This window comes from Lactuca virosa, chromosome 8, assembly GCF_052849685.1.
Source record: "Lactuca virosa cultivar CGN04683 chromosome 8, Lactuca_virosa_CGN04683_v6, whole genome shotgun sequence".
NCBI classification, from domain to species: domain Eukaryota; kingdom Viridiplantae; phylum Streptophyta; class Magnoliopsida; order Asterales; family Asteraceae; genus Lactuca; species Lactuca virosa.
The window spans coordinates 241,179,665-241,192,981 of record NC_136433.1 but is presented as its reverse complement, the minus strand read 5'-3'; the positions used below and the strand labels follow the sequence as shown (position 1 = coordinate 241,192,981).

Genomic DNA, 13,317 nt, shown 5'->3' with positions numbered 1-13,317 from the left:
AAGAATAAAGAAGTATTTGAGGCGGTGGAATCTGATGGATTAACCAGGTGAAGGAACCAGTGGACACGTGTACAGAAGACGTATCCGTAAGAAGCAAACACGTGTGACAAACAATCTCTATATTGACATAAAATAACCCTAAAAGAAAAGAAACACAGTTGCAACCCCACCCATAACCCACTCATAACCAAAGGACCATTTCTGTCAAAAAAACACAATGTTTACTATTACTTTTCTTCGTAACTTTTATATATATATATATATATATATATATATATATATATATATATATATATATATATATAATAATAATAATATGTTAAAAGAAAAAAAAAGGGTAAATTAATATTTTTATATGAAGCAAAGAGCCTAAACTGCACTATTAACAAACCATAGGATGCAACCGCTTATTTTTTATATTTAGGAAGCAAACTAAGAATCTCACCAAAAGGACAATTCCTGTAATTTACTCTTCCAAAAAATAGAAGAGTAAATTCCACGATTCGTCCAAGTGTAAAATTGCGCATTTAGTCCCTATTTTTATAAATTAACTCGGACCGTCCTTCATACCGTTAAAAGTTGCACGTTACGTCCCTCGCAGACATAAAATGACTATCTTGCCACTATCTTTTTCTTTTTCATTTATTTTTCAATTGTTTTAATTTATCTAATTTTTTATTTATTATAATTCTTAGAAAATAACTTCTTCTTAAACTGGTTCCAAGTTCTAACCCCCAACCATCGACCACCTCCGACCACCGGTCATCTCCGGCAACCAACCACCTCTGGCCATCAGCCATCTCTAGCCACCAGTCACCTCTGTCAAACACTGTAACGCCCGTAGATTCGGGCTAGTCAATTTAGAGACGATAAGCATCAAAAATGACTTTTTTGATGGAAGATTATTTAGAATGATTAATCTTAACCAAGTTGTAGTATATGTCTCAAGGTTTCCGAAAATATAAAGAACGCCGAAATCCGAGTTATAACGAAGAAGTTATGACATGTCGAAGTTTCGCGACAGAACCGGCACGACACAGCGCGACGTAAATAGTGAATTTATGATAAAGCGATATTTGGATTTAGCGATCTAAACGAAAGTCGTAGAATACGTTAAACCGAGAGCATGCATGAAAAGAACGTCCAAATCTGACTTCGTATGAGGAAGTTATGATTTTTCGAAGTTTCGGCTTAGCAGTGTACAGCCCGAAGTTCGAATATGAGATCGAGCGATATTTACCTGAAACAATCTAAACGGGAATTGAAGATCTCATCGATAGTAGTCCAACGATGAAAAGACAGACGAAAACGGACGTCAGATGAAGGATTTATGAATTTCTAACGGAGTTTTCCTGTCCCGGCCTACTAAAAATAATATAATAAAAATATAATAAAAATAAAGTCAAAATTAGCTGACGGGGTCTAAACGAGAGTTGTAGAGAATAATCTCACCTACGCGTGGATATAAAGAACGTCGAAAACGGAGTTCGTATGCGAAAGTTATAAATTTCTGAAGTTCGGGCTGCGAACCCCGATACTGTGTCAGAGTTCACGACGTGAATACAGTGTTCACGACGTGAACTCAGCATTTATGACTTCTGGAGCCTGACAGAGGCAAGTTGCGATGATGCATGCAGTGACGACTAAGTTCACGACGTGAGAACTTAAAATTCACGTCGTGAGAGCTGAAAAATGACCCTATAAATAGAAATCGAGGGTCAGTCGATTTTGGTTGCTCTATCTCTTCTCTCTCACTCCCGATACTCTCTCTAAGCCCTCTTTTAACCCCCGAAGCCCCGGTATCATCCCGAGACCCGAAGCGAGTCCCGAAGCTCCGAAGATCCCGAGAAGAAAAAAAGTTTCCGAGCCGAAGCTCTGCCCGCGAGAAGCCCGGTGTGTGAAGATCTCCCGATTTCACCGAAGAATACTACTCTTAGAGCCGTAGTGCTGTCCGATCATATTTTGATCAAGTGAGTGTATAGTTACTTTCTTCTAACACATAAATATGAAGTATTTACTATGAACTACGTGTTATGTGTTTATATATTGTTTGTTTATTTGAGATGGGTGTGGTATGAATGTTTTATATAGGTTTTAAATAAGTTAAACTGTATATGCATTTTTATATCTACGAATATGTTGGGTAAAACATGGGTAGATAAATGATGAGGTATGAAAGATAATTAAGAATGATATTGGCAGATATACCAAATAGAGAATCTCAAAATACTAGCAGATGCGCCTAAGAATAAAATTGGCAGATGCACCAAATAGTGAATGTCGTAATCCTGGCAGATGCGCTTAAAGGATAATGTCGGCAGATGCGCCTAATAGTGAATGTCGTAATCCTGGCAGATGCGCTTAAAGGATAATGTCGGCAGATGCGCCTAATAGTGTATGTCGTAATCCAGGTAGTGGCGCCTAATAGTGAATGTCGTAATACTGGCAAAGGCGCTTAAAGGATAAAGTTGGTAGATGTGCCTTATGTAGAAATGGATTTTGTGCCAATTCCTTAGGTCAATCTTTAGGAATGAATGAATGAAGGATAGTTGATTCTTAGGGTAAAACCTTAAGAAATAAAGAAGATAATGGGGATGGGTAATTTGGTTGATTGTTTGATGATTGAATATAATAATTGTATTATTGTGGGTTGAAAACCCTATATGCTCACCAGGCTCCCAAGCCTGACCCACTCAGTTTTCTTTGTATTACAGGAAGTGGCTCAAGAGCATAAGTTGGTTGACATGACGAGAGATAATGGATTATAGGCCAGTAGTTATAAATAACTGTTGTAAGGTCTATTTTGATCCGTTTATGCTTTTGTTCTGTATCGGAACATGACATCCCGAGATTTTGTTATATAATGAAAATACATTTCTTTAAGAAATGCTTTTGATAAATTCTTATCATATTTCGTTTTGGGAACCAATTCCGCAATAGTCTTCTTTAAATGATTACTCTGATTTTAAAATAAAGCATAAACAAACCGGTCTTTTCTGGCCGTGATTTTGGGGATGTCACAAACACCACCATTCACCACCAAAATAAAAACAGAAATTGGAAATTAAACCCAAAAATCAAACCTAAATCTAATCCTACATCTGAAAGAGATTTGAAAAATAAATCTTCTCCCCCAAATTCCTGTTAACAAATCCCATAAATCTTTTCAGAAAGGAGAGTTGATGGTTGTGGCTGGTATCTCGAAGACCAAATTCTTCTCCGACCAGACCTCGCCTCACCCCCTCTGTCTTCTTCTTCTTCTTTAACCCTAGGTGACCTTAGATCTGAGGGTGTAATTTATTTCAGGAAAGATGGAAGGCAGCAGTGGGTGTGATTTAATTCTCCGACACCACCACCCAGAAGCGCAATTTAATCCACAATGTGCAAATCCATAGTGTGCAGATCTACGAACGGAGAAGCAAGATGAGTTATTTCACGAATGTAGATCTACAAACCCTAAGTTGCACGAGATGGCGGTGCACAGATGGTGATAATCGAACGGAGAAGACAACGGTGATGTCGGAGATGGTGGTAAGTGAACCTGCAAATCAAAGATGATCCAGTAACTCCGACGATGGTGCTGTACATGTAGAGTGAAGCGATGGGCTTCTCTATCTCGGTATCTCTGACGACAGTGGTGGTGGCGACGACAATCCTCTCTCTCTCTCTATCTCTCTCTCTCTCTCTCTCCATAGCTCCGGTAATATAAGAATGAAGATGAACCGATGAAGAAGAAGGTTGTGGGTGGAGGCAGAGGTTAAGGGTGTGACGGTGGTGGACCCTATTTTTGTTTTTCTTTTAAATTGTCAATAATAAACAAACTAAAAAATAAATCAAAAAAGAAATGAAAAGGTAACATAGTCATTTTATGTCCATCAGGGACGGTTCGAGTGAGAAAAAAACATTATATGGATGGTCCGAGTTAATTTTTGAAAATATGGACTGAACATGCATTTTGACACATTTACAAGGGACGAAGCGTCTAATTTACTCAAAATAGAAAGATAAATAGTAGAAAAAATTTGAAGTATAATTTTCCTATCAAAACGAAGAGTCGTTTAGTGGTGTATTTTTTAATATATTTTGCATTCTTCCAACATCAATGGTCTCTGTTATACGACAGTAATCGAAATTAAATGCAATTGTAATCATTTTGATAGCCGCCTTACAACAACAAAAGAGAGTGGTGGACGGTGGCGCGTGGGTTTCTTTCATCGACATTACAAAGCAATCCCCTTCGTACAAGTAAGCTCCTCTCTCCCATCTATTCAACATTTCCTTTTCTCCAGATCAAATAATACTAAAACAGAGTAGCTACAATTTTTCATTAATAATTTATTGCATAACAACGACTTTAAAAATAAGAAGAGTTTTAGTTAAACTAAAATACTGAATTGAGTTTTAATTTTTTATTGAAGCTGGTTCAGTTAAATTAGTGGTAAAAAAATCCAAGCAAATAACCAATCAATTTTATGTTTATAAATATTAGAGTAAAAGTATTGTTAAGTTTCTGTTTTTCTGGAAACTACTCGATGAGTTGTAATATATTTGTAAACTATGTGTGAGACCCGTGTAATACACGAGTTTTTTTTTTTAATAAAAAAATAATATATTTTGTTAAACATTATATGTTTAATAATTTACAAAACTGAATTTTAAAAAATTATCAATATTAGCTGTGAATGAACCAAGTTTTGCAAGATTTCTACAAATTATTGTGAATTCAAAAGGATTGACCGAAAATTATGTTTTTTCAATTAGGAAGGTCGATTTGAATTTAAATTGAATTTAATATATTAAATTGACAAATTAAGTGAGAAATTTATGACGACATTTAAGTTTTCTTATTTTTTTTATTATATTTTTACATTAGATTTTTTTTATATAAATTAATAACAAAGCCAAAAAAAAACCACAATTGCCAAGTGGATTTAAGTAAAATTGAAAAAAATTAAAAAATGTCATGTTGCATATTGAATTAGGTGATGACATATGGTAAAAAACCTTCATTTATTAGATAAGATTTATGATTAGACAAGATTGTAGAAAAATAAAAAAATAAAATAAATAAATAAAAACAACTAAAAGTTTTGTCGAAATTGTTATTTTGGTCGAAATTTTTTTTGGCCTAATACTACCGGTCCAAAAGTTTGATTTTGTTGCAAGTTTAGTCTAATTTAATTTTTTTTCTTTAAATGACAAGTATATTTTCATTTTCTATTTTTTTATTTAATTTAACAATTTCATAAATTAAAAAAAGAAAAGAATCGCTCCACCTAGCTATTACTAACCCATCGGCTCATTTCTCTCTCTTATTATTATTATTATTATTATTATTATTATTATTATTTCATAAGAATATTAAAAAAAACTAAAAACAAGTCTAAAAAAAATAAAAAATAAAAAAAATTAATATATAATAGTAATTTGATGGTACATAAATTACGGAAACAAAAATATTTTAAAAAAATAACATATAGATAGTAAAAAACGAAAAAAATAACATAATAATAATCTGAATGAAAACATAACACATAAATAGTTTGAACAAACAAAAGAAATAATAATAATAATAATAATAATATATTTATTAAAAGAAATAAAAAAGACAAAAAAAAAACAAAAAAAAATCAAATAGGGGTACACCAAACAATTAAAGGTGCATAAATTTTTTTTATTTTTTTAACTGCAAAATTAGTCATGTAGTATTTTAAAAAGGACAATATAAGTTCATTTCAGTCTAAATTGAAATTTATATGCAGATTTTGTCCATATGGTATTTAAAAAATGTATAGTATAAGTTCTTTTTTTAGACATTAGTTAAATCGATGGACCAAATCTGTATGAAAGTTTCAATTTTGATCTGAATGCACACAATGGACCCAAACTGTGAAATAAAAGTAAAGGGTGGAAATATTGTTCTACAATGGAAGGGGTGGAAATTACCAATGTACTAAAGTCTAAGGACAAAATCTACCAATATAAGAAAATTTTGTGCCCAAAATAAGAAAGTAGATTTTTGGCCCAAATATGAAATAAAAAACTTTTGTGGTCAAATTATGAAAGCACAAAACTATACTATTTATTAAAAAGTTGCTTTTAATTATATATGATATCGGTTAAAGGCCAAACTTGTATGAAAGTTTCAATTGAGAAAAAAAAAAGTTGAGAATGAGGGAATCATTCTCAGCCACACATTTATTTTGTCGCAAAACACTTAAGCGTACCGGCGGAAATGGATAACGGATAAACATGTGTTTTCTAACCAAACATCTTTCCTTAAACTATGCTAATCATGATCTTAATATAACAAAAACATATTTTTTTTTTGTTTTTTTGATTTTTAAAAAGCCATTTTTATCGAAAAATTATTTTAAATATAAAAATTCATAATTTTTTATTCTCTATAAATAGACATCCATATTGATATAGTTTTAAGATAAAATAAAAAATTTATTTTTTTTAGAGTTTCAGCTCTCGTTATTCATAAGTGAATAAAAATCTATCAGATTTTTTATTACAGTACATTCGTTATTCACTTATGAATAAAACGTATGTTTAATTTTTATTTATAGTTTAAGTATCGTTCATATATGTATATGACACGTAATAAAGTTTCTTACTTAAAATATATATTTTTACATCATCTTTCGTCATATATTCTGTTTATATATGAATACAATGTGTATTAGTTGTCGTCATATTTTATATTCATATATGAATAAAACATTTATCAGATTTTTGTTACAGTTAATTTGTTAATCATATATGAATAAGTAGTATAAATTATACTTAAACTGTAAAAAAATTAATTATATATTTTTATTCATAAGTGAATAACGAATTCCCTCATTCTCAACCTTTTTTTTTCTCAATTGAACCTCACTCTCTCTATATATATATATATATATATATATATATATATATATATATATATATATATATATATATATATATATATAGAGAGAGAGAGAGAGAGAGAGAGAGAGAGAGAATTTCAAAGTTGGTATTTAGTTGTGATATTTTTTATAAAGATTGGGTGTTGCTAACTAAACCCAAAAAATAATGTTTTTATGCATGTATGTGAGGCCCCGTCGTCCTAAGTGTGGATTAGAGTTTATTTAAGATTTTTTTAGAACAAACATTAAATTAAGCTAGCAAGAAGAGAATCACGTTACAAGATAGCTTGCAATGGATTTTGAAGACATCCAACCCAACTGAAGTTACCCTTATACCTATATTAACACCAATATGTTATTTAAGAGTTTATTTAAGAATTAAGATAGCCCAAATATGCTATTTGGTGATAATTATCATGAAAAATATATATAACTAGTATTTAAGTCACCTATACGTTGTGGTGGAGAATTCGCTTGTAATTAATAAGAACGAAACTATATAAATGACCAATAACATAGAACGTGATTTTCAAATGTTAACATTTTATATATAAAAGGATGACGATTATATGATATTAACTGGACCATAAAAGTATCAAGATAAAGTATCGATTGAAACAATTCTATATTGAGGAGAAAGACGAAAATAAAGTTTGAAAGTGTATATTGGTTGGTGTAATATCATATAAATTCATATGTTTAATTTTGGAAACCGATAATAACATTTTTATTTAATACCAACATATTACATGATATCGATAGTAAAAACGTATAAAACTTATAAGTTAAAACCACAATAAATATCATAAAAGTTTAAAACGTCAATATAAATTAAGAATACAGTATAGGACAAGTGTCGAAATCAAAGGAGAAAATTAAGAAAGAGAATTAATGGAATACACTGTTATTGTTTTATAGGAGTAGGAGGATAATTAAGAACAAAAAGTAGAAGGATATAATGTAAATCAATTATAATTAATTATAGAAACATATTAAATAATTATGTTGATAGTAAGAATGTATGAAGACCATAATAAATATGGTAAAAATTTAAATAAAAAAGTAATATTAATAAAAATGAAAACTATAAAAAAAATTATGTTAAGACCAAAAATATTACTTTAAAATGTATTAAAGGAATAAAATTGTAACTTCAAAATAAAAATAATTTAACTTGAAATTTTTTTTAAAGATAAAATCTGTTTAATCAAAAAAAAAAAGTTTAGAGAGAAAATGTAAATATGAGAATTTTTATTATCATAAGCACATTTATTATTTTTAGGAAAATGATAATTTCAATACTATATTATATTTTATAAAACTTGTACCTTGATTTAAAATTTTAAATTAGTCTGTTTTGGTGTGACATTAGTAAAAACAACTAAACATTAATTGAATTTGTTAGTCGTTTTATCAAATAGCGTTACAATTTCATTTGTAGAAAAAGGTGATTTCATGTCAAACATTTTTGAAAAGAAAAATTAATTTTGAGGAAAAATAATATCTTTTGAACCGATTGGGTACTATATATACACATCACACAAGTAAAAGACATTGTTTCTTTACACTTCACAATAATATCCATGGTGAGTGGTTAGGGATCACCATCGTCATTTCAAATTGAAAGATAAACTTGACAAAGAGTCGAACACAAAACATGGAGAATGAGCGGAAACAAAACAAGTCGAGGTTCAAAAGGGTCTGTGTGTTTTGTGGAAGTAGTTCTGGGAAAAGAGATGTCTATGGGGATGCTGCCATTGAGTTGGCTCAAGAACTGGTATTATTCTTAATCTCATGCAAAATTGCAAGCATTTATTCATTTGAGATTATATCTTGTTTCATAACTCGAAAACACATTCACACATTAAGATGGTTATATATGTTTTTGTAGTCTTATCATCATCAAATGTACTTTGAAAAAAGAAAATTTTGAATACACACAAATGTATGTGTATAATATATGTAAGTGAAGATAGTATATGAATGTATGAATTAATGAAAATCTTTAATACACACCAAAATGATGTGTATATTACACACACACACACACATTTGTAGTGTAATATCTCTTTCGCAAGTGAATCAATAAGATGGATAAGAGAGTCAAAATCACAACTTTTTAAAATCTTAATCAAAGATTAATTATTTGGGTTCTATAAAGTATATATTTGACTTTTCATAAAAAAAAAAAGATTCATATATAATTAGCCGAAATTCAATTAACTTTGCATGTTTTTCTTTAATTATATATCAGAAGTATATTATTTGTCATGATTGTAGGTTGAAAAGAGACTTGATCTTGTCTATGGAGGAGGAAGCATTGGTTTGATGGGTTTAATTTCTCAAGCTGTTCACTGTGGTGGTGGTCATGTTCTTGGGTATTAATAATTATTCCCTTTATTTCTATACTTTTTCTATAAAAAAAACAAAAACCGATCTTTATAGGTGTTGTGTTCTTCGAATATATATACGATTTTTCTTTTTCATGTGATTAATTTTCTTCAAGTAAATCAAAAAAGAATCTAAAAAAACGTTTCTTTTTGCAGGATCATACCTAGAGCTTTAATGGGGAAGGAGGTGATAAACACAAAAATACAATAAAATGTTTTCTTTCTTACAAAATTAATAATTAATATCTAGTATATATTAAAATATTTTACAGAAAACGGGTGAAAGCATAGGTGAGGTTAAAGCTGTTGCTGACATGCACCAAAGGAAAGCTGAGATGGCCCGCCACTCCGATTGCTTCATTGCCCTACCAGGTCCTCCTCTAGCTCCTCTTCAAGTATCCCATTTTACAACTCTTTAATGCACAACAAAGCTTTCATTGTACAACTATTCAATGCACACAACATGTTTACATTATACAACTACTTGAAGCCGCAGGTGGTTATGGTACACTTGAAGAATTACTCGAAGTTATTACTTGGGCTCAGCTTGGAATCCATGACAAACCTGTAAATTTCGCTAACTTCACTTCTTTAAAACTTGCAAACTCAAGAACAACAATAAGTAGATTATTTGTACTCAATTTATGCATAAAAACTTTTACGTTCGTTTGGATTTGGGGATTTTCTTGGGTGTTTAAAAGATAAAGTTCTGAACTTTTTGTAGGGTTGAGTTGTTTAACTACTTGTTTTTCTTTCTTTCTACCCTTTTCTCCAACAAGTAAACCTATCGAATCCAAACAAGTCTGCAACGATGACTTGTACTTTTCAGTAAAAAAAAACTTGTACTTTGGCGTTGATATGTGATTGTAGGCTTTGTGTATGTACACTTTCTCGATGGTCCTAACTCTTTTTCCTAAATCCGCGACCTTCTTCAACATGATAAATCTTTGTATTTTTTGTTGGATTTACATATGCAGTGGCAAAAAGTGTTGCATCCATAACAATCCTGCAATGATTACTTGTACTTTACTCATAAAACTGGTATATAGTTGAGTGTTGAAAAGGGTAAAAACTTCTTGAAACGATAAATCTTTGATATTTTTTGGTGGGAAATGATAAAACTGTACAGGTGGGTTTACTGAATGTTGATGGGTACTACAACTATCTGCTCACATTCATCGATAAAGCAGTTGATGATGGATTTATCAAACCTTCTCAACGTCACATCTTTGTCTCTGCACCAAATGCCAAAGAACTTGTTCAGAAACTCGAGGTATGTGTGTACTCATCATCATCATTATTGTTCTTGGATAATGCATGCATATATGCATCATATCTCATGTTTAAATGCTTTGTACAACTCTTTTATGTTATGTAAGAGTGTTCATAGTGATAGGGTTAACTTTTAAATGCAAAACATACTACAAACGTCTTTCAATAAATATATAGGCCATAGGGTCTTTCGTCCTTAATGTCACTTCAAGAAACTAGAGCCAAGAGGAAGCGGCTTATAGACTTCTTCACATATCTTTCGGATCTTGTTGTCTAGAATTATTCACAATCTTCTTTTGTGGGTCACATTAGGTTCTAAAGGTACATAACTTATTGGGTCCTTAATGACTTTTTGAAAAGTCTCTTTCTTTCTTTTTTGCAAGATCAATGGGGTTTAATTACAAATCTTTAGGTTAGTTTACTTTTTGTGGGATTTATCACTAGTTCTCCACCATCGAATATCTTGTAGTAAAAACTAATTTTGTTGAAATCACAAAGTTGAAGGTATGAAAATGGAAAATGGTAAAATTGTAGGGACTAAAGTGAAACTATGAAAAAAAATGTCTGGTCGGGGGCTAACCGAATCCAATAATTGATGAAATATTCATAAAAATAGCAGAGACAAAATGGGTATGCCGTGATAAAGAATCTTGACAGATTTACAATCTCTTTAGTCTTTACTTTCTTTTGTCTGTATCTAATTGTCATAATAAAACTTTTTCTGTTCCTTTTGTGTAAATTATAAAACTTGGGGGGGACCAGGAGTACATCCCTGTAAAAGATGGAGCAATTCCTCAGGCCAAGTGGGAGGTTCAGGTGGAGCAGCAGACAGTTGGGTTCAGTGCTCTACATGCTGAAATCGCTTTGTAGAAGATCAATCTAATGGTGGGGGGTGGTTTTTGAAGATTAGTTTTTCTGTTTTAAGTAAATATGTTTTTGATTTTGCGTGCATTGAGTTGTTGTATGGTACAACCAAGTAACGTAATTAAGAGTTGTACCGTATAAATACTCGATGCATGGTAACAACTGATCAAACAAGTTAGATGTTTGTAAGGCCTTTTGGAATTCTGATATAATGGTATTTATGAAAAGTTGTACTATTGTTTGCATTTGTAAAACATGAACATATATGGGTAGGGTTAAGGGTTAATTGCAAAAAAAGAAAAAAGGAAAAGGAAAAGGACATATATTGGTATATGCATATTTCTTTGATTATTTAATATACTAGAATAAACTTTTTATTAATTTATGTAGTGCCTTTTACTTTTTTTGTGGTATTTACAAAAAATTGATAAAAGATTAAGTTTGTTACCTCAAATTATTAATAATTATTTTAAATAAATTGATAAAATTGTACAAGTATATTGTGTATTATTATGTTGGCTATCACAAAATATAACAAAGTACGTTTGTTTATTCTTGTACTAGACCTAGGGTGTGGTCACAGCATTGGCTTCGTAATTGCTCGGCAAACACCGGGCCTTGAAAACGACAAACTCTTGCCATATTTGTCTCTTCTTTTAGACAAAATTGCAAGAATGGTTCATGTGGTTAGGCCGAAATTGCCACTTTGGGCCAAACAGGTTTGGACTAGCACTCATGGTTCAAAGGTTTTCATTTTCTTGCCACTTTGGTCCAATTTACTTTAAATTTTTTTATAATGACCATTTTGCCATTTCTTTTTACTTTTTCAGTTTTTTTTATTTATTCAAATACTTTTATTAAAAGAAAAAGAAAAAAAGAAAATACATTTCTCTCTTCTCTCTCTCTCTCTCTCTCTCTCTCTCTCTCTCTCTCCTCTCTATCTCTCTCTCTCTAAAGTTGTCTTCCACATCTGTGTTCTACCGTTCTTCTTGTTTTCCTTAAACCCAAAAATTGAAACCTCAATTTCTTCAAGAATCGACCCCCTAACCATATTGTTGGTATCTCCCGTCCTTTCCTCAACCATCCAACCCAACTGATGGTGGGAAGCACGAGTTTTTCGGATTAAGAAAGAGGGAGCGATTTTTGAGGTAGAGGTGACCTAATCTTGTGCTTCCATGGAAAATCGAATGTCTAAGGTATTCCTTTTCGATCTTGTCGTCAACTTCAGTGGTATTCCTTTTTGATTAAACGATGAAGTGGGTGGAGGAAGATGGAACATCGATGGACTGATGAACTCCAAATTCAACATCGCACCTTTTCTCCCCCTTCTTGTTATCCCGATATGATCAAGATTAAGTCAACTCCAAAAGAAAGACTCCCCGTTCTCTCCATTCTCTTTCCTTCTTTCTATTTAGTCGGACACCAAATTCGAGATCCATCTATAAATTTTTTCTCTTCGTAAAATCATATCCAACACCCGTTGCTTAATGTTCAGACTTTGGAGGCATCCGGTTATTTTCAAGGTAGTATTTAAGAACTACACCCCCAACAACTACCTTTACCTCCTATGTTGTGAGGGACGATAATGAGGAAGAAAATCTTGTGGTGGCTGTGGAAACTACGGTGGAAGCTGGAGTGGTAGGATGGTGAGAATGGTTATGATGTAAGGTGAAACGATGATGAACATGAAATGGGGTCGGAGATGGAGAGATGGGGTCTCAATGATTTTTTTTTTCTTTCTAAACTCACCAAAACCAAAATCTATGTAATCTAATGTTGCAGTTATGATTTGTTTATTTGTGGAGATTTGTTTTGATTCTTGTGTGGATTTACAAATCTTGAAAATACAAATTAGTTTGCTCCTGAGTATAAATCTGGGTTCTTTTGTTAGA

At 31.5% G+C, this 13,317-nt stretch overlaps 1 protein-coding gene across 1 annotated transcript; it reads left to right on the top strand.

Annotated features, from left to right (window-relative positions):
- The first annotated feature begins 8,457 nt into the window (after window positions 1-8,457).
- Window positions 8,458-11,661, top strand: LOG5 (Putative lysine decarboxylase family protein). Its single transcript, XM_079068780.1, has 7 exons — window positions 8,458-8,676; window positions 9,180-9,277; window positions 9,446-9,476; window positions 9,562-9,661; window positions 9,786-9,856; window positions 10,419-10,562; window positions 11,324-11,661. The coding sequence occupies exons 1-7, from the start codon at window positions 8,557-8,559 to the stop codon at window positions 11,429-11,431; spliced, it is 672 nt and encodes a 223-aa protein (XP_078924906.1). The 5' UTR covers window positions 8,458-8,556; the 3' UTR covers window positions 11,432-11,661.
- Window positions 11,662-13,317: the final 1,656 nt, after the last annotated feature.

Coding starts and splice junctions, on each gene's coding strand:
- LOG5 (XM_079068780.1), top strand. CDS start 8,557: ATGGAGAATGAGCGGAAACAAAACAAGTCGAGGTTCAAAAGGGTCTGT. Junction 9,857..10,418: donor TTGGAATCCATGACAAACCT/GTAAATTTCGCT, acceptor AAAACTGTACAG/GTGGGTTTACTGAATGTTGA. Junction 10,563..11,323: donor AACTTGTTCAGAAACTCGAG/GTATGTGTGTAC, acceptor GGGGGGGACCAG/GAGTACATCCCTGTAAAAGA.